The sequence below is a fragment of the Tigriopus californicus genome, chromosome 1 (assembly GCF_007210705.1).
Source record: "Tigriopus californicus strain San Diego chromosome 1, Tcal_SD_v2.1, whole genome shotgun sequence".
Classification (NCBI taxonomy): Eukaryota; Metazoa; Arthropoda; class Copepoda; order Harpacticoida; family Harpacticidae; genus Tigriopus; species Tigriopus californicus.
In genome coordinates, this window is record NC_081440.1 from 16,180,385 (window position 1) to 16,202,166 (window position 21,782).

A 21,782-nucleotide genomic window follows, 5' to 3' on the forward strand; every position below is an offset into this window, starting at 1 on the left:
GCGTTCGACCGTGAGCTACTTGCACTGTATATGTCGGTGAAGCATTTTCGGCACATAGCTGAAGGTCTATCAGTCACATGCTACACTGACCACAAACCCATTGTTTCCGCGTTCAAATCTCACGGAGACCGATCACCGCGTCAAACTAGACACTTTCAATTTCTTTCCGAAATGGTAACAACCATCAAACACATCACTGGTCGATCCAATACCGTTGCTGACGCTTTTTCAAGAATAATGGAGGTCGAATCCCGAGTTGAATTTGAAGCCTCGGACTCACCAGGGCAATCACTTGATTCGAAGGCATTCACAGAAGAGGAGAGACAACGTTACAATCAGTCCTCTTTAATAATCAATTCATCGGTCCGCGAAGGAAGACAAATTCTTGTGGATTCATCTCTTGACCATGAACGTATCATAGTGCCTCAAAAATCAACAAAACACATCTTCAACCTCATACACAATCTGTGTCATGCCGGCCCGATCCCCACTACACGTACAATATCTTCGAGGTTCGTGTGGTTCGGAATGAAAAGAGACATTAGAAATTGGTGCAAAAGTTGTAATGCGTGCCAGACATCAAAGACTTCGAGACACACGGTCGCCCCTCTGGAACAAATTCCTTTACCACGTGCCCGTTTTGAAGTGGTCCATATTGACATTGTAGGTCCGTTACCCTTGTCCAACGGCCACTCCTATTTGCTGACAATGATGGACCGTTTCAGTCGGTGGCCAGAGGCTACCCCAATGCCAGATATTCGGGCCGAAACTTGCGCCAGTACGTTCTTGTCGACCTGGGTGGCTCGGTTTGGTGTCCCTGCCCAACTAATATCCAATAGGGGTTCTCAATTCACGTCGACTCTTTGGCAACAGTTGATGAATCTCATCGGAGTTCGACACTCCATGACTACGGCATACCACCCGCAGTCTAATGGTCTGATTGAACGCCTTCACCGTCAATTAAAGGCGGCCCTTCGAGCTAACCTTGCAGGTCCCAATTGGCATCCAAAATTACCTCTCATTCTCTTAGGCCTGAGATCTAGTTGGAGAGAAGAACCGGACACTTCAGCGGCAGAAATGCTTTATGGAACCAGCCTTCGACTTCCAGGTGAATTGTTTCACCCAACTGTTGCTTCACCTACTATGACGTTCGTGAGAAGTCTGCAAGATCAAATGAGAAACCTCGGTCCAGTCCCTTCTTCCCAGAAACGGGTTGAACAGCCCTTCATTCCCAAAGCCTTGCTCAGCGCCAGCCACGTTTACCTTCGAATCGATTCACACAAAACACCTCTGCAACGACCGTATTCAGGACCATATAAAGTGATCTCCAGATCTAATAAGACATTTACCATTGACATTTCCGGTCGCATTGATATCGTTTCAATTGACAGACTCAAACCGGCTTTTCTTCCGCAAGAACTTCAAGGAACAAGGACTAGATCTGGCCGGATTTCAAGAATTCCATCGTAGTATCCCTTTTTTTTCCTTTTGTTGCTGTTTTATCTTTTTTATTGTGTGTCCTTGCTTTATCTCGTTGTTTTTCCATTATTCCATTTGTCCTCATGAGAATTTAATTCTCGGAGGGGGGCTGTGGCGGTTCTCATTTTGAACTGTCTCACCTCGATTGCTTTCATTAGATGGCGTTGCTTTCTGAGATGGAGTAAAGAAGAGCATCGAGGATGAGAACGGGTTTTAGGCAGTCGAGTTTTGGAAGATGGAAATAAAGGATTACGGAGCATAATCAAATTGATCAAGTAACGCCCCTACACTTCGTTAAGGTTTTAGTGCACAAATATCGGGGTCACCAATATGTAGGGGCGTTACTTGATCAATTTGATTATGCTCCGTAATCCTTTATTTCCATCTTCCAAAACTCGACTGCCTAAAACCCGTTCTCATCCTCGATGCTCTTCTTTACTCCATCTCAGAAAGCAACGCCATTTAATGAAAGCGATCGAGGTGAGACAGTTCAAAATGAGAACCGCCACAGAGCAATCCGTACCATCAGAAACGTTGTGAAATCTAACGACTACAACATGAAGGAGAAGATGGTTCTCATGGAACCCTACCGACAGCCTTTTGCCGATATATTGAATATTTCTCGCATTCCCAATCCAACCAATTTTCCAAGACTTGACCGGAAGAGGGTACACGTACCACAAAACCGCTCGTTTTTCCCCCAAAAGCTAGCCAAGGGTAACCCTCGCGATTTGGACGCATGATAATTGGCGGCACTTTTACCAGGAGCTTCCTTCTGTAAATGTTTAATATAGTTTACTTTTACAACACTTAATATAATTTTGTGATGTTGATATGTAAAACATTTCTTTACAAGATTGCCGTTGGGTTATTTGTAAGCTTTATTTGCAATTAGGTAGTACAGTGCGGAAGTAAAATCTCAAGCATTGCAAGCATTGATAACCCTTTCCGGTTGGTTTGAGAATGTGAAGGGTGTGAAAAAAGTTTCTCAAGGGTCAATGAAGCGGGTCCCTTTTTCGTTTCGTAAGTCTTATCCATGATAGTCACGCAACCTTCCTCAATTACGAGAATTCCGAAAATGGCTTAGATGTACCGATGAATAAGTGTTACTTCCCAATACGTAGACCAGAACTTCGGAGTTGGTGATGATGAACAGAGTCTTATACTCTAGCTAGCTCGAACTCTAACTCGGAGTGATAATTCTCACAAAGGATGGAAATAAGTAGCTGTACTTGACTCTTCAGACGAGCGTTTATTCTTACTTGCTGATCATTCTAAACAGGGGTTTACGAATATACACAGGCCAACGACATATCATTGTACAAGGTCCACCGATGGCGTGATGTAGCGCTCATATCCACAGGCCTAGGAGCACCAGTGAATGCATGAGTTGACATTCGGTTATAAACAACGGGATGAATGCTTTAGGATTGACATCTGATGCGACGGAATTGTCTTTGTCGCATCTTGCTGGTGCGTGGCCATATCACGCCATCGTCATCCGGTTACCTAACATCATGAATTGCGCGGCAATTCATACAATGGAGTACATTGTAAGTCTACTCGACTTAGGTTGTTTTGGACGTCGTCGATTCCACTACAATAAGAAAGAGTTCCACCGGTACAATGAATCTTTCGGCATATACCACGAAATACAGTTATTTCTCATGAAAAGGAATGTGACCCGCGTTCCTTTGACCGAAGACAGGAATTCGTTCCTCAGCCGCGCATTTCTTTCCAAGAATGGAATGACGTCGCTCATTAGTAGGAGTCTAAAAGTTAGCTTATTGTTTGCTTACGCCTTAACCTCTTTATTGAATGTTAGACCTACTTGACCTTGCAATTAATGGTAACCGGAAATCAGTCAAGATTCTTCTCTCTTACACGGTGTACTCGTAGGTTCCATCCCGCCGCCAGAACTACGCCTTCCTTACATATTCGAAAAAGAGAAACTGATTTTTTTTTGTAAGTAATTTGACTAATTTCATTATCCCAGGTTATCCCCCCCCCTTTGTTGTGGTGGATCATCGCCTTGAATGGCGCTCCAGGAACCCAGAATGGGACAAGAAGACAATCATTGCAATGTCTATTATAAATTTCTACAAAAATGTACATACTGATCCAATGAGGATAGCATTCTCGCAATAAAAATTATTAAATTATTATATCTACTCCACTTTCCTTCACATACTTGCCTACTTCGAGGCAAAATCTGGACAATGTCTTTACCACGGGTTCTGATCACCTCTGATCCCAACATAACCTAAATGTTTCAATCAGACTGAGTCTCATATATTTATACCTATGGAACAATATGTGAGTAGGTACATGAGAGGTAACTGATGCATTGTCTGGAGAGCGAAGTGTTTCAATTCCCAAGATACGATAAGGTAATTCCTAATCTCAAACTTGGGCACCTTCGCCTGGTTAATGAACTTTTCCACTCATATCCTAATATGTTTACGGACATATGTATGTACATATGCCTCTGTCTCCCTCTCTGTCTATCCATTGATCGGTGAGAACGTTCAGTATAAGAGGTACATACATCCCTGGTCGAAATATGTTTTCCATGTTATCCAAGGAAGTTGTTTCACTGGCCCAGGCCATGGGTGAACTTGATTTTGTCTCTGCTTTACAAGTTTGGATGGCTGCATACATACATGCAGTAACCGCGCTGTACATGTAGTACGTCGTGTGTAGGGCACTCTTCGGTCGAAGGTACACGTTGACTCAATTCCACTTCGGCGAATGGAGCATCATCCACTGGGAATCATCGTGGGCGCGCTGGGAGCCGTGAGGATTGAACCAAGCAAGTTCAAGCAAGTTGCCCTCTGGCCGAGTTGAAAAATTATTTGAGTGCACGGACTGGACTGTATCAACCAACCAGAGAGTTAAGGTGTCTCACTTTGAGGCTTGGTAAATTCAAGATCATACCTACATTTGGTGGTTGCTACCACACTCGACCTCTGAAAGTGGCCCTCACAGTTCATGCATGCACTACCTCATAGGCCTTGCTGACCTATGGTGGCGGATCTTGTTGAATTAAAATGAGTGAGGCCGATCAGAGGCTGGATGTGCCCACTCAGGGACATGAGATCCCCGATTATGTGTGCTGTGTGGTCACCGAGGGCATTTGGACGTGGTTTGGTACCATTCTCTTGAGTGCGATCCTTCTGACATTGGCGACGTTGAAGTACTGCAAGTCAAGATTTAAGAAACCTCGGTTTCTGATCAAGAACCAGAATCTTTTGCTCAAGAGTGTCATTGCAGATGATAATGGGGCCACGAAGCGGATCCCTGAAAGTGCCATACGAACCGAAGATTTCCCTCGGCATTGTCTCAAACGAAGAAAACACCAAGTAGTCGACGACCTCGAGTTCGCCACGATGACCAAGAGCTGCCATTTCAGTGATATTTCGGTGGCCGTGAGACCAGAAAACGCCACCAAGAATCAGAGTCTGAACTCTGTGCCTTTTGATTACAATCGAGTTCGACTCTTGGACCAAAGCGAGGACTACGTAAACGCTAGTTATGTGGGCAATTGCATCAACAAGAGGGCCTGGATCGTCAGCCAGGGACCCATGGAGGGAACTTTCTTAGATTTCTGGAACATGGTTTGGCAAGAGAAAACCCCAGTGATTGTGATGCTGACGAAAACATTCGAATTCATCAAAATCATGTGCTTTCAATATTGGCCGGCTCATCTAAATATGTTGGACACTTATGGGCGAATTACAGTAACATTGACTCAAGAGGAGAGTTACGCAAACTACAAGGTGAATATAGCACTGTCCTTTTTTTTGGTCTTTTTTCAGTGTGAATGCCTCACACATATTTTAGTTTCCACTAATCTGAGGTGATTTGCGAGGGAAAAAAACAACCACATCCTTTCATTTGCTCTAGGTTCGTCATTTTCTGATGTGCAATGGGAACGAAGCCAGAGTGCTCAGGCAATACCACTATACGGCTTGGCCCGTAAATGCTCCCCCCCCACCCAACTCAATCCTAAACTTCAGGCAAAGACTTCGCTTGGACATGGAATCGATGGCCATGACTGGGCCACCCGTTGTTCACTGTAGCGATGGAGGTTCAAGATCGGGTTGTTTTCTGGCCATTGACGACAACCTCCTCATGTCTGAACAAAGCCATCAAATCGACATCTTCGGGACGGTCAAGCACTTGAAGGAACAACGAAAATCTTTACTGACATCCTCTGACCACGTGAGATATGTGTATGATGTGGTCGAGGATTTCCTCCTTTGTGGTGACACAAAACTCTCGATCAAGGGTTTGCTGCAAGAACTCATTAACAAATCTAAGAAGGACCCTCAAACTGGGTTCAATACCTACCAGCGAGAGCATGGCCTCTTGAATTCCCTCCTGCCTCGGTTTTCGATTGGAGATTGCGCCGCCGGCCACCGTGAGGAAAATCGCACAAAAAATAGGAACGTCCTACTCGTGCCACCAGATGAGAACAGACCCCGTCTAACCTCGTTTCAAGGAACTGAGACTTCGGACTACATTAATGCGGTGTTCGTGGACGGGTATCGCATGGCAAACGAGTTCATATGCACCGAATGGCCCCTAAACAACACGATCTCGAACTTTTGGTCATTAGTGTACGATCAGAACATCAAGACCATCGTCGTACTGAATCACCCCAAAAGTAATCAAATGCAGAGCTACCCTGCGTTTTGGCCGAAGGACCGTGATTTTGTTAAAAGCTACGGTCCAGTGTTCCATGTGGAGAATTCGGGGTGCCAAGACTTTGACGGTGGGAAATTTTCAGCCTGGGACCTGCAACTCTTCAAGCAAGATCTTGAACCAAAAACGTGAGCACCTGAGGTCAAAGTGACCAAATTAGACGGGTCATTCGACCGTGAGTTGAATATATTTGGAACATCTCTATGATCTAGTCTCATTTTCCTTTTCCAGGATGGCTATGATTTCTGATCGCAAGGATATCTCCAGCCTCAACAATCTCCTGTCGAACTTAAGAACTCCGGCCAAGCCACTCAAATTATTCCAGATCCATTGTTGGCCCCCTAATCAACACGTACCCAATTCCACTTTGGCTTTGGTGCATCTGATTGCCAAAGTGGACAAATGGCGGGGGTCTGACTCGAATCTAATTCCGGATGACAAGGTCTTGGTCATATCTCAAGACGGATATTCGAGATGTGGGATCTTTTGCACCACGGCCGCGTGTTTGGAACAAGTCTACCACCGCCAAGAAGTGGACGTGTTCCAAGCAGTGAAAACCGTACGTCAGCACCGTCCCCAGCTCGTGGCCAACACTATGGAGTATAAATATTGTTATGATGTGGTTCTCCATTATGTCATGAACTACATCAAACCCCACACGGTTCGGAAATTCGAGACCGCCCGTAAAAAGAAATGATGCTAAGATTTGAAGCACCCATCAAATTGATGATAGCCTTTAGTTTCTAAAACACTTTGGAACAAGTTACTTAGTTGTTGGAATTGGCTAGTTTTTTACATTTTAATGTTTTAGCCAGCATTTGAATTTGCCACCAAAATTTGCCTTGACCAAGTCGAGGTGTCTATCAGAGATATAAAAATGTCTATGAGGAGATTGATTTCGGGCAAACGCTTCAGCGACGGTAATTTGTGACAAGGCGGCCTTAAGTACATGTATTCGAAGTCTGACTTGAAGATTCGTCTGGACGTGGCTCATGGCATGTGAAAACGACTATTATATGCCTCATAACACGGTCAGCCACAATTCAGCTCTTCAGTGTCCTGCAAGTTATCGTTTGTACTCATTGGTATTGACAAGCAGTTTTGACCGTAATACACATTGTAACCATAACTTTGGAAGGATGATAGATGTATTAATATGTTCGACTTAGTGGTGGGTTAACTGCTCTGGAGCTCAGGTTTTTGCCCGGACTTATTCATGATTGCCCGAAGAAAGTCTCTGAGTTGATTAAACTCCAATGCATCCATTTGACGCTGAAACATATTGGTCATCATTGCCAAAGAGTTTTGTATCAAATAAACAAAGGATTACTTTGGTTCATTGTTTATTTCATGAAATATACAATAAATGGCAAAAGTATCAAAACGTTTGAACATCAACTCATTATGCCACCAACAAAATAGCTCCTAGGATATAATTCTCAGATATAATTTAGGGTGGAGATCGCATCTCTTCAATGTGGTTTAGGCTCCTAGTTTGAGAGTTTGAGTTGGGGCTGTGCGTATTTTGGTTCCAGTTTTTATTTTGAAAACAATCCGTTGGGAGCTTCAAATGTTACTTCCAAATGTTTGCTTGATGTTTCTGAAGGATGTATGATGGAATACTGGTTCATTTGAGATGCACTCTTTTCTTGGCGATGTTTGATATACGCATTTACCCATTTGCCCAATCACTGAATATACATCCTTACAAGTTTCACCCAAGGCTCTAAATTCGTCATTCAACGGCTCTTTAAAAGGTCCGTTGGAGTGCCAGATTCATTTATTCAACACCTGTTATGGCAGACAGAACAGTTTTAAAAAGATGCTCTCCAACGAAAACTGATTTCAGGCTGTTTGTCTCAAGTTTTCTGAGCAGTTTGTTCAAATAAGGAGTCAAAATTTCATCTCAGAAAGCAAACGATGTGTTCAGTGCAATGCATATACGCAGGTAGCAAATAATTGTCTCGAATGGTCCTCATTGTCGGTAAGGTATCTGTTGGAGTTTTTTGATGTGATGTGAACTTGCACTTCCAATGTTTCAAGCATTTGATCGGAAGTTTAATCATTCCTGATGTCATTAACATTTCCTCAAAACCAAGTGATCCTTATTTCACTCGAGCACCATTTCCTTTCGCACAATGTTGTCAATCTCGTTTCTCGTCAATCCCTTTGGGCCAAAAGGTAAACAGATGGGACGAAAGAAGGAACCAGGAATAAAAAGCAATCGCATTTCACCGTTTCAATCAAAATCACGTTTGAAATGTTTGTTGCCTAACTGATTCCCATTGATTTGAAACAAAACCTGCACGACAACTGACGGTAGAAATCTAAAATAATGTCTTCAATTGGCCCATAACAGTCGTTATTGTCAGCCATCAACAATGTCGAGAGAAAAGTGCAGGTAAGAGTTCAGACACACGAACAATCATACAAGTCAAAGGCTGCCAGGTCCCAAAATCACGACGATCATCGAGTTACCTACAATCAATCCAATCATAGACATTTCTCTATCTCTGATAGACACTTCGACTCAGTCAAGGCAAATTTTGGTGGCAAATTCAAATGCTGTCTGAAAAATTAAAATGTAAAAACCTAACCAATTCCAACAGCCAAGTAACTTGTTCAAAAGTGTTTTAGAAACTAAAGGCTATCATCAATTTGATGGGTGCTTCAAATCTCAGCATCATTTCTTTTTACGGGCGGTCTCGAATTTCCGAACCGTGCCCAGCAACCCAATACCACGGACCTGCAAGGCTAGCACAGAGCAATAACTAGAACCCCAAAATTGGTCCAGTGGGATGACACAAACAAAAATATAATGTTCTTAACAGAGGTTTGGTGATTTGATTTCTCTACCTTGAACCGGAATCAGGGCTGCCTTAAATGTCTAGTTTTCGATTTTTTTTTGTGTTGACCAAAGATTTACTTTGGGAGATTTAAATGGACCATATGAGCATCCTAGGAGTAAAAATGATCAGAGAAAGGAGAATGACCGGCCAATAGATCTCTCATTTTTTTGACTGTTAAATGGCTAAAAGTAGCTTGCAGCTTTGGCAACGCTTAGGATAGAATGGCAATATTTGCTACACTTGTTCGTGTTGAGTCTTTCCTTGATTTATGAAGGGTTACCCAGTGCTTGGGTAATATTTGTCATTTCTAACTTTTAGTAACTTCTCCATTCAGCATTCTCCACATGTGTATTTGATTCTTTTCCCTCCCTAATCATGAACCCATCTCTAACTGGAGGTTTAGCCCCACCCCAGGCGTTAACACTCAAGAAAGCCGCGAAACGCCCGAAACCGGCGTCCCAGGCTATTCCCAAAACTAAATCAGCCAAAGTGCCCAAGCGTCGCGTTAATCGCTTCAATGGCATGACTGAAGAGGAAGTAGCCCTACGCGGTTTACCCGATTATTTGCGAGAAGGCCTGGACATTGTGTTCATTGGGATCAATCCCAGTTTAGCCGCAGCTTACAGCGGCAAATACTATGACGGGCCGGGAAATCACTTTTGGCAAGCCCTCTTTCTCTCGGGCCTCATCGACAAACCCATGGGACCGCACGATGACTACAAGCTCATGGACATGGGCATTGGTTTCACCAATGTGTGTCCCAGAACCACTCGAGGCGTGGCTGACCTGTCCAAGGCCGAAATCGCGGCGGGTGCTGTGGTGCTCAAGGAGAAATTACTCAAATACCGTCCCAAGATCGCCGTGTTCAATGGCAAATCCATTTACCAAGTGTACAGTGAGAGCAAGAAGTTCATGTTTGGTCGGCAACCGGAGCCCTTGGACCATGAAGGCAGCACCTGGATTTGGGTCATGCCTAGTTCGTCGGCCCGTTGTGCTCAGTTGCCGCGGGCCGTGGATAAAGTACCCTTCTTTTCGGCATTGATTAAATTCCGGGACTTTCTCCACGGCAAGACCGCCGAGCCGGACGAGGCCGAAATTGTATTTGCCAATGTAGTGCTCAAGAACGCCCCTCGGAGACCTAAGGTCAAGGTGGAACAAGAGGAACCGCCGGCCGAGGACTCAATATGAAGGCCACGAACTGGAAGGCGAGGGCCTGTCAAAGTTACCGGGACGTGTGGTGGAAATAAAGAGCGCCTGACATGTCAGGCCAGTTTCCAATCAGAATTTGGCGTCAAACCGATTGAGATGAGTCTCAAGATTATTTTACAAGGCCAAGAGCGAATCCTCAATTCTTTGCATCGAGATTGGACTTTTCTGAGCCTGTGCTGGAAGCTCAGGGCCTGATGTTGTCACGGATTCAGCTAGACCAACTTCGAATCACAAGGTATAAGGGTGGATCAGGACCACTAGACAGGCTACCCTTTCAAACAGTTTGGCGAGTAGGCATCCTAAGTTATTCCAACTAGCCCTAGATTGGTGCCAATGGAAACCACCAACATATATCTCAAAGAATGTTGGGATCAATCGTTCTCGGAGTATGGCCTGGCGGACATGGAATGGTCACCCTGCTCTCGATTGGGCTTAAAGCAGTGCTGCCAGATGGTGACAGGCTAAAAACGCCAGATGACCCCCCCCCCCCCCCCCCCCCCCCAAAAAAAACGCCAATTCAAGACATTCACCGCCACATGTATTTTAAAAAAGCGCCAGAAAAACGCCAGATACTCTCTCCCTTAGTAATCTAGGGCACTTGAATGTACAATCAGATGTATTTCTGCATGAATTGAATTTACTGGCCTTCCATTAACTTTTTGTGTCATATCCAGAACTTTCCTTCACCACGTACTATTATAACCAAATATTTTATGATCATGGAGCGTAAATTAGCACAGTTGCAGATATTTTACCCTGCTCCGTGGATTTCACAATTCAACTACTTTAAACATTGCATCTTATAGAGCAAAACTATGGTTCATAGTTTTAGTGGATGTAGAGATGTACTGTTTGAACATTTTTCACGCACAAAAATGTGAGTGACGTGGTATCTACCGAAAATTATTGTCCACCTTCAAACATCTTAGAATCTATGACAGAAAAAGTTTTTCAACTCTGAAAACTTTCATACTGGCCCTCCATAATTGTCTATGGTTTGGTGTTTCGAAAGAGGGGGAACAGGATGGGAACACTTTTGTAATGCTGAAACAAGTTGAAACTTGTGTTTATTTGGCCATACCTTGATTTCAGTGAAAAAAATTCATTGCCGCTCTGTCCAAAATTGTGCCACATCTTATGCTTGAGAAAGCAGCCGTGAAAACTTGATTGCCTCTGAAGTTGAAAACACCACCTTGAAAACCTTTGTTGAATTAGTAACGTTTGTGCTCCATCGGCACTAAACACGGAGCTATGTTATTTCTAGAGAAATGAATTGATGATAACACAAGTGATCCATGATTCACAATTCAAACGCGTCAATTTGTGCCCAGGGGTGTGCAGTTCATTAATCAATTGCTTTGAAGTATGAAACTGAAAGTGCAATGAGATAAAATTGCCGAGGCACAACTTGCATTCTTGCCAAGCATCCTCAAAGCAGAAGAAAAATATGCCAATTTCCTTGATCCACCCAAATCAGCCTATCCGTCAATGTTGAAAATTTCCCCGCCGCACAAAGTTCAAAAACGCCAGAAACCGGCCAGATTCATCCGCCCCGCCAAACCGAATCTAAAAACGCCAGAACGAGCCAAATCTGGCGGGCTAAGCTGCCATCTGGCAGCACTGGCTTAAAGTCGGGCTCAAACCGACCTCCTAGCCCCGGCTAAGCCCAGCCGAGTCTTCCAGGGCAGAGGCCAGCAGGAGGGAACGCCAGCCGAGTGATTGAGGTGGGCCACCCAGAAGGAATGGGCCAGGAATGGGGCCTAGCTAGGGGTGATTCGAGGGCGCTGGAGGGACTGGACGGACCGATCAAGACACTGTCACGGACGGAGCGAGCGAGGGCGAGACGAAGTGAACGAACGGCCCATTATCGAGGGAGGCAGGTCTCGGGGTCGCGGTAATCGCCGACGTGGGGAGCAGCGCCTATCTTTAACAGGGAGGCCAATCGAGGCCCGATGAGGCCAAATTTAGCCGATCTTAGTTGATGAAGACCGGTGTAGATGAAATATAATGGCAATTCGAATTGTGAGTCGAACCCAGACAGACCCGAACGATAACCTGAGGCAGGCCAGCTGCTCCCGATTGATGGGCAGAAGGGATTAACTCGCAAATTTGACTCTTAGGATCGAGATCCGTTTTTCCAGCCTGAGGATGAGGGCGGGCGAGCCCATTGAGGGTGCAGGGCGGAGGCCCGAGCGCCCATGGCAGAGAGAGGGGGGACAGAGCAGACGACGAGAAAGAAGGCGAATTCAAGCAGCCAGAGGAGAGAAGAGGAGATCCAATAGCCTAAGCCAGACGAGCCCAGGCAAAGACATGCACGCACAGGCACACAGGCGGAGACACACAGAGTGAGAGAGAGAGAGAGAGAGAGATACACACACACACACACACAGACAGAAACAGAAGAAGGAGAAGAGAAGAAGAGAGAAGAGAAGCTGAAGCAAGCAAAGAAGCCAGCCAGGCAGCGGCCGAACATCAGATCCTGTCTCAGCCGTCTCCCGGACACCACCCGCCAGCCGCATCCATCGCCCAAAGCCGTTACGTCCGGCAGACTCTTGGCGCCGGAGTGGGCGATTGATTCTTGGAAAGCGCTCGCTGGGCGCCGCTCGTAGTCCGTGGTAGTCGGTCCTGGTGGACCGTCCTGGTGGACCGTCCTGGTGGACCGTCCTGGTGGACCGGGGGGAGTCCATTGGTCCATTGGTCCATTGGTCCACTGACCGGGCACAAATCAGCACGGCTGAACCGCTGGGTAGGCCTTGACCGGCGCCTTGATCCTTAAACCCTGGATTCGCTGGCCGGCCGGTCGACTCGCTCTGGCCGCGCCACCGGTGGCGTCATGCATGCCCGCAAATTGCCTCGCATCAGCGAGCCCTCCTTTGACCGCGACTATTATCACGGAGGGGGCGGGGGCGGTGGTTCCGGCGGCCCCTCGGCCTCCTCGGGTCTCTCCGGATCTCACGCCCATTTAGCCTCCGGCTCCTCCGGGACTTCGGGCGGCGGGGGCTATGAAAGAGGCGGCGGAGGTGGCAGCGCCCACCGTCATCACCCACACGCCAGCAGTCATCACCACGCCCACCACCACGAGGGTGGAGGCGGGGGTCGCTATCACAAGTCCAACAAGCTCAAATACGGCGGATATGGCGATCATCGCGATCGGGATCGAGATCGGGACCGGGACCGGGGAGGCGAGCGCGAGCGCGGGGATCGAGAGCGCAGTTTAGGTGGGCGACGCTCCATCTCACCCGACACGCCCAATCGCCGAGGGGGCGGGGATCACCACCGGAGTTCGTCCAAGCATTCGCGCGGTGGGCACAAGGACCGCGATTATTACGGGGGCGGATCTTCCTCCAAGTATCGCGGTGGGAGCAAAGACGATCGATCGGGCGGGGATTACTCGTCGTCCTCGTCCTTAGCAGCCCGAGATCGCTCGCCCTTGAGTGGTTCGAGTGGGTTGGGCGGGGGCGGCGGGGCCAAAGATCGCAAGTGGGGCGAGAATGCCAACAAGTCCTCGTCAGCCTTGAGTCGGAGCGGCTTGGACAAGGACGGCGTGAGCTCGGTGGCCACGGGTTCTGCGCTCGAGTCCAAAGTCAAGAGCGTCTGCGATTGGTCCGAGCACGTGAGCTCGACGGGCAAGAAGTATTACTTCAATTTTATCACGGAAGTCTCGCAATGGAAGAAGCCGGCCGAATGGCTCGAGTATGAGCGCGGACGAAATGCCGCGGCCACTGCGGGCTCTTCGGAGACGGGCCCGTCCACGCCTTTGAACGTCACACTGAGCGGCGGTCGAAACTGTGATAGCAACCACCACTATTCGTCGTCCAAGCATCATGCCTCGTCAAACTCGTCCTCCACAGGGAATGTCGTGGCCTCGGCGGGTCATACACCCACTCCGGGGTCCAGTGGCGCAGTCCACTCATCGCGGTTGACGCATCGCGATAGCTCGACTGATCGTGAGTACAGTGGGTCCGCCGGGGCGGGTCGCGGCACTTATGAAAACGCCAACGACCACCGCCGATCGTCGGCCAAGATGTCCGGGGCCAATGCCGTACCGCAGGGTTATTCGGAGAATCGGGAAACGCGCTCTCGGGACGGAACGCCTACTTGGGAGCATGAGGACAATGGCCACGGACACAATCATCATTATCCCAATTCCTTGTCAGCCGCCCTGCCGCCCATGGCATCGCACGCCTCTGGCTCGGGGATGAGTGGAGGCGAGTACCGAAGCAACAACTACCATTCTGCCACGCCCAATAACGCCTCATCCGGCTCGTCGTCGGCTGGCGCGTCTTTATCGACACAGGATGCTCTCAAAACCTTGCAGTCCGCCTTGATGATGAACTCGTCGTCGAATGTCCATCACCATCACTCACAGCCTCAATCCAACCACCAGCAGCAGCAGCAACAACAACAACAACAACAACAACAACAACAACAACAGCAACAACAACCATCCCAGCATCTCCATCACAACAACCACCACCACTATCAACCGCAGCCGTCTCAATCGCAAGGCCACCACAACAACCTTCATAGCCCACTCACTTCTTCGCCCGGACTCGGCCCACCCACCCCAACTCATTCAGAGCTAGATTCATCCTCGCAACACCCTTCATCTCTGCCCGTGGGATCTGGCAACTCCCTGTCCAACAATCATCACGCTCATGCCTCAGGCTCGTCCTCGTCCATAGGCGTGAGTTCGCTGACGGCTTTGAATGCCCAAGTCCCGTCTCTGACGCCATCGCTGGCCAAGCTCTACAAGGACTCCCTGATTGAGCATGTCGTGGGCTGGGCGGCCGAATCTGTTGAGCGAGCGTGTCAGAGGGTTAACGAAGAGCATAACAACATCAGTAACCTCGGGATCACCAAAGTATCAGCCGAGTTGAAGATGGCGCGTTCGTTGGTGCGGCTCGCGGAGATCCAGGCCACGCTCCAAGAGCAACGGATTTTGTTCTTACGTCAGCAGTCGATCGACTTGGACAATATGAAGACCCGAAGCAGCGCGTCTGTCTCGTCATATTCTTCCTACCTTCCTCAACCCGCGTCGTCCTCGATATCAACGCTAGTGCATCATAGCTCCCACCCAGACCACGGGGGGTCAGCTCCGAGTGAAAGCTCGAACCACAATCATTCCTCCCACCACCATTCTCACGCCCCCCACTCCCACCACCTCAATCAGTCTTCATTCAGTCAGTCTTCAGCGCTCCCCGTGAGCACCTCGCACCATTTGCATCCGTTTTCCGCGGCTGGAGCTTTGCACTCTTCGTCCCATCTTTCGACGACCATGGCGACGGTAGGAGGAGGTGGGACCAGCACGGGGCACGGACCGCCCGCCCACTCATCCATAGGAGCTCGAACTTGAGATGGCGAACGCCGTGCCTGGCTGGGGGGGTGGCTGGGGTTGGGTAGAGTCATTGAGCCGCTTTTATATTCTAGATCTCTGGAAAAATCAAAGGGTTTCCACACGAGGAATGTCCATATGCAAGCAGATGAATATATGGATGCAGAGCCTCAGCCTCTGTTGGTAGTGCTTTTATTGGCCTGTAAGATCGGATGATCGAGGTCTCTTCCGTCACTCGACTAATCCATTGAATCACTCAACTCCTCCTTCATCCAAGTCGTCATTGTCATCATTAATGGCAACATCCGTGTTAAAATAATCGTTGCTCAGTGTATTCTTCGGATTGGTGATGATCGGGCAGAGCATGGAGATAGCGCCCAAGTCTGTCGAAAACCATCGTCACTCATTCCTACTAAAGAACAAAAGCCAACTTCTACTACAACTACTACTACTGCTACTGCTACCACGATTACAAGATGAGAACAAAAATAACCATGATAATAAACCATTACAGGAGACATCAAGGTGAATAGAGTATTATATTCTGTTGAAGATTGGTGTGTCAATTTGGCAGATTGCGAAGACCGACGGGATAGATTGTAGGTAGGATAAGTATGTGAGGAAAACACTGCCAGCCAAGTCGACGGAAATCGATCACAGATTGTCTTGAAGAAAGTTCAACAATGTCGTCTCGTAGTGTTCACTAGATTCCAGATGCCTTAAACTGTGACGCTCGCAAGGATAAACCTGAAACAATTGGAAACGGAAAAGGCATCAATCAACTTGTTGCAATCCTATCTTTGGGTGAATGACTGTGACTAAGACAAAGAACCTCTCGTGCAAATCGTATCTTGTTACCTTAAGGTCGTAGGGTTTTCCAAATCGGACAAGTTGAGTGACCAATTGTGAGGTGTGGTGGGCAAAGTGGACATTTTCGTCCATAAGACCGTGAACAATCAATAATCGGTTGGGCCTTAAGAGGAATAATGAAAGATTTCAGATCCCTTCGAGTCGTCACTTCATAAAGAGGGGCAAATCTTTTTACTATGACTAGGACTCCTTACTCGTTAGGGAATTCGCTGGCATGATTCAACACTGATCCGAGTTTGTAGCCATCTGGATTCGAGGCAGGCAGATCCATGTATCGCTCCGTGTAACCCGTGTCGTAATTCATCCACGTGGTCACGGGAGCTCCGGCAATGGACACCTGGGGAATAGGAAGGGGGTTTGAGAGACAGCTGATCTTGCCAATCTACCCTCTGCTTTACCTTGAACAGTTTGGGGTATTGTATGAGTCCCATGAGCGAGAGGTAGCCGCCATACGACCACCCATGGATGGCCACGCGGGTCATGTCCATGTAGCTGCTGTTTTCCAGGACCCATTTGAGCACTTCCACTTGGTCAGACAGCTCCACTTGTCCCATTCGTAGTCGTAGATGGCCGGCGAAGGATGAACCTCGGTTCCAGGAGCCACGAGAGTCAATACATATCACACAATAGCCTTGCGAAGCTAACAAGTGATTGCGCATTTGTCGCATACCCTAGAATTTGACGGTGGATGATTGATTTGTACTTCCGTACATCTTTACTTTCAAGGAATCGTCGTCATTCATTAACCATTGGTCAATTCAGCTTTAGGCCTGGGCCATCAGCCATAGAATTCTAGACGCTGGATGTCGGACGACCGACCACTCGGTTGGCTAAACAGTACAATAAACCGGTTTGTAATCAATTCCCAGGAGACCATCCATTGTACTGTTTTACCAGCCGAGTGGTCGGTCGTCCGACATCCAGTGTCTAGAAATCTATGCATCAGCCGAAAAGATGGCATTAAAGGACAGTAAAAAAACAATAGTGCAATGCAAAAGAGGCGTCTTACCTTGAAAGTATTGGTGACTAGCTGGACTTCAGGCCCACCGTAAATATTGAGAATCACTGGATAGCGCACACCGGGCTTTATTGTATAAGGCTTGAAGATCATGCCGTAGATCAAGTCACCCGAGGATATCTCGTGACTAAAGATCTCAGGACATTGGTAATCACAGTCAAGGCCTGGAATTGACATTTGAAGATTGGTTTAACTATTACTCGCGGCATGGAACATTGCTTCCACTTAAAGATCGAGGTACTTCTTACTCTTCGGCTGAAGGATCCATCCCATGGGATTGAGGCTGATGCTCTCAACGCTGGAATCCCCGTGGGAGATGCGAAACACCTGACACGCAGGGACTGACTCAATACTGCTGAACACCGTCACAAACAAAGAGCAGTCCTGGAAAGAAAGGCACGCAAAAAGCAAGAGAATCCCATTCAAGACTCAAGGGCAAATTGGAAATTGGGGCGTCACTTTGATTAGGCACACTCACCCCCGACATCGTGACGGAATGTGAAAAGTTGGGCGTAGTCAGGCGACGAATGTGACCGGGTTGGTAAAGAGACACTACGTACAAGTGTTTCTCCAGGGGCGTGTCTTTCAAACCCATAAAGTAGACTAGATCGTGCTTGTGATCCACCCAAATCTGCTTATCCACGACACACCAATTCCCACTGGTCAAAGGCACTTTACTGATGATGCTTGGTCGCAAGCATTCTAGATAGAGGAGGACATAATCAATAGGCTAACTTGAGAGCACTCTCAACACAGGCTGGGTCAATAGGCCTACTTTCGTCGTCGGTGGAGCGCGCCGAAGATCCGGATTGATTCGAATGCTTCAACGAGGCCACCACATGATATAGATGAGTGAAATTGGCCTCCTCCGAAGCCATGATAAATTCAATTTCCTCCGAGGACATCGCGTTGGATGGGTAACGGCTGGGTAAAAACGTGAGGATATCGTTGACCAATATCCACGTGTCAGACCTCCGCGTGTAAAGCACTTGGAACTTGATGGGGAGTTGGGATGTCGGGTGAGGCGGATACATTTCGGTGGGTGTGACACCGTTTGAGGGACCACGCCAACTGTCCCCGCCTCGCACGCCATTGGGTGACGGGCTCGGAGGCGAGCTGCGTCGGCGTTTGGGGTGGGGCTGTAAATTCACCGGACCAAATGAATCGAAACTGATGGCCACCAATTCCAGGAGTTGTTGCTTGCGGTTTAGTAACTGAACCCAGATGCTGCAAAGATGAGACAAAGATGCTAGTGTGGTATGGGGGATGTCAGGTCGGTCGGTCGGTCGATCGGTTGGTTTGTCTTACTTATCGCCATTGGGTGTCCAGCCAGCCCGGACGATATATTCCAGGTAAGGAAAGCTCTCTTGCAAGTCGTCTTTCAAACTCAAGTGAACCACATCCTCGATGACGGTGCTACCCGTGGTTTTACTGGTGGCGACGGTGAACTGAACAATGCGGAGCGTGGATTTGGCATTATTCGTGCCGGGTCGCGGGAAGCGGAATTCTTCGACCTCAGGCGAGTGCGATTGAGCGAATCGCAGAAGGTCCACCTCCGATTCGTCGACCTCTTCGTAGAGGATCCAAAAGGTATGATCTGAAATGAACACAATCATTAAGGTCCAACGTACGACAGGCATACATACATACGCTCATCCGCCGGCCGGGATGAGCATGAGCGACCACGTACTGTGCGAGAAGGGTCGCCACCAAAAGCCGGTGTAGCGGTTGAACTCCTCTTGCATGACGTAGGACGGCAAGCCCACGGTCAAGGGGTCCTCGGCCAAGGCCGACCGGCCTAAATGGACGTGCGTCAGGCGACATTCCAAGCCCGAGGGCGGGTGACCCACGTAGAGATCGCCTTGGCCGACAAAGGCCACCCAGTCGGGATGGGTAGGACTTAGGACCGGGTTCAAGCGCGAATGCAAATGAAAGGACTTGATCTCGTAGGGATAGAGCGGCACATTGGGCGAAACACGGCCCGAACTACTGGACCCACCCGGATCCAGGCAACCATACAAGGAACCAGCGGCGGGAAACACGAACCGCCCCGATTCCACGTGGACTTCGTACTGCGTCAGACCCCAACTGACCGAGCGTTTGCGTTCCAGCAACAACTGCTCCTCCTTACTGATCTGCCCGGGCATGGGCAGGAGGCGGAACGTGGATTCGATGAGCGGGTGCCACGTCAGGGGGGCGGTTTCGGCCGAGGGGCGGCCGTCGTCCAGATCCACGTACAACAAGGTACTTTCCTTGGCCGGCACGAGCGAGGCCACGAAATAGAGGCGGGTGCGTCCGTGACGCCGCCCACCGCCATCGGCCGCCCAGCGACGAAAGGTGAAGCCGGTGGGCGTGCGCAAGGTCGAATAGGAGGCGGGCGGGCGGACGAAGGCCCGGCGAGCATCGCGCACCGCGTTTCGCAGCTCGGCCCAAGTTCGCCAATGGCGGGCGAGGGGCGGATCCGTGGCCCGATGGGTGGGTGGGTGGCGCGGCCCCAGCGGGCTGCTACTACGGCCAGGACTGCTACTCGAGCCGGCGGCCGAAGACTCGCGCAACGACGAGCCCGGGGATGACCCCGACTCGTTAAAGGCGCCCAACATGAGCCACCCAGGCACGGATTCACGGGTCCACGGGCTGGCCGGCCACTCGGGCCTACGACGGGCCTATCCCCCCCACCGAAACCCAAAGCTGGGTGAGCTGTGGCTTGGACCGGGTTGATGGCCTAATCCGGCCGTAGTTGATGGGTGAGACGGGTTCCGGCGGTTCCGGCGGTTCCGGCCCACGACTGACTAGCTAAGAAGGCCACAAGAAGGATGCAATGGAGGGGGACCACGCTCAACGACGGCTCTCTCCCGCCTGCCTCAACCGACCGACCGAGGATGAATGAATGGACTGAATGGAGGGCTTGGGACGCTTGGGACGTTTGGCACGCAAGCACGACCGTCAGACAGTCGGTCGGTCTGTCTGTCTCCTGGAGTCAGTCCTACTTCGTCGGGTAAACGTTATTCTCCACCGATTAGTTGGCAGTGCTACGTTTTGAAACTAAAGAGCCTAACCTTATCAAACCTAACCTAACCTAACACAACCCAAGCTAACCTGACCTAACACGATATTAACAACCCTTCAAGGCTCTATCTCAACTTTTCCAACAGTTTGTCACCAATTTAAAAATGAGCACCGCCAACTAATCGGTGGACAATAACGTTTATCCTGTGGGACTGACTGTCTGTCTAGTAGCTAGCGCCTGACCTCTAGAAGTAGTGCTGCCAGGTCGCCGGGCACCAAACATGCCAGAAGGGCCTGTCAATTTTCGTTAATCTCGTGACGGCTCAGGAACCTTAAGGCTCAACCGAAATGGCCATTTAGTGCCAATGCTATCTAGCATATTACGATCAAAGAAAGTCCGAGTTGAAAATCGTGCTGGCTCTGAACTACTCTGAGGGTGTCCTTGGTTTTTAAATCTGATATTGTACTGGCTACTTTATTGTTGACATCTTCACAATCAAATTCCGTGAGACTGAAGAGGTGATTCAGTGCTACTTGTTATTGTCCAGAAAGGAATATCTCTCCTTACATTGACTATGATACATCAAATTTCTAAAGCCTCCTCATTTCCACGACTTAAGCCATAGACTTCTTGACTTTTGCCGGACAGTCATTATTATCCCATTCAGTCTTGACTCCTCAAAGCATTATACTGCAATACATTTTGAGCAATTATGCCAAGATTAAATGTCAAGGTTCGTTAATATAAATTGTTGACACGAAATCTTCAGATGATACGCATTAGGATTCATTGAGTCAAAATCACTTTTTTTTGTTTTTTTTTGAGAAGAATGGTCTTGATGTGGCAAAAACCCACAAAATATTGGTCATCTAAATTTGAGTAAAAGTAAGTGTAACGAGTAACGCCATTACATTATTTTTGAGTAACGGTTGTGCAACGAATTACTATTTTTGACCAAAGTAACTGTAACTGTAATTCATTCTTTTTATTCAGGAACGACTAATGCCCTGACTATTGGAGTGTTTATGGGCTTCAGACGAGCGGTAAAAGGTCTCGATCAAAATCTTACGAGGGATAGTAACGCCAAGCTAACCCTTAGAAACGCGAAAAAGATCCGCAATTTTTTTCTTCTAATGATTCTATGAAAATTTCAAAGAATTGTTTATTGGTCAAGACTGTTCATTAATTAGGCCATTTGAAATTTCCTGATTTTCCCCAGCTTATATCGAACTGCAATAGATTCCTTAACCCTCAAACATAACTATTTAGAAATACTTGCCTTTTACAATAGATTTCCCACAATTTGTG

The 21,782-nt window shown here is 48.2% G+C and overlaps 4 protein-coding genes across 4 annotated transcripts; 3 read left to right on the forward strand and 1 right to left on the reverse strand.

Annotated features, from left to right (window-relative positions):
• Window positions 1-4,321: 4,321 nt before the first annotated feature.
• On the forward strand, window positions 4,322-7,903 carry LOC131887721 (receptor-type tyrosine-protein phosphatase kappa-like). Its single transcript, XM_059236388.1, has 3 exons — window positions 4,322-5,258; window positions 5,386-6,314; window positions 6,418-7,903. Exons 1-3 carry the CDS (start codon window positions 4,530-4,532, stop codon window positions 6,881-6,883), a joined length of 2,124 nt encoding a protein of 707 aa, XP_059092371.1. The 5' UTR covers window positions 4,322-4,529; the 3' UTR covers window positions 6,884-7,903.
• A 1,348-nt stretch (window positions 7,904-9,251) lies between these two features.
• Window positions 9,252-10,319, forward strand: LOC131887728 (G/T mismatch-specific thymine DNA glycosylase-like). The gene has a single exon (XM_059236400.1). It carries the CDS (start codon window positions 9,411-9,413, stop codon window positions 10,221-10,223), a length of 813 nt encoding a protein of 270 aa, XP_059092383.1. The 5' UTR covers window positions 9,252-9,410; the 3' UTR covers window positions 10,224-10,319.
• Window positions 10,320-12,493: 2,174 nt separating this feature from the next.
• Window positions 12,494-16,131, forward strand: LOC131887712 (WW domain-containing adapter protein with coiled-coil homolog). The gene has a single exon (XM_059236376.1). The coding sequence runs from the start codon at window positions 13,078-13,080 to the stop codon at window positions 15,598-15,600; it is 2,523 nt and encodes an 840-aa protein (XP_059092359.1). The 5' UTR covers window positions 12,494-13,077; the 3' UTR covers window positions 15,601-16,131.
• On the reverse strand, window positions 16,100-20,577 carry LOC131887707 (dipeptidyl peptidase 9-like). Its single transcript, XM_059236364.1, has 10 exons — window positions 19,158-20,577; window positions 18,776-19,064; window positions 18,243-18,694; window positions 17,946-18,169; window positions 17,716-17,851; window positions 17,459-17,631; window positions 16,848-17,120; window positions 16,644-16,786; window positions 16,438-16,552; window positions 16,100-16,326 (listed from the first exon to the last, which is right to left on the reverse strand). Exons 1-10 carry the CDS (start codon window positions 20,065-20,067, stop codon window positions 16,234-16,236), a joined length of 2,808 nt encoding a protein of 935 aa, XP_059092347.1. The 5' UTR covers window positions 20,068-20,577; the 3' UTR covers window positions 16,100-16,233.
• Between the last annotated feature and the right edge of the window lie 1,205 nt (window positions 20,578-21,782).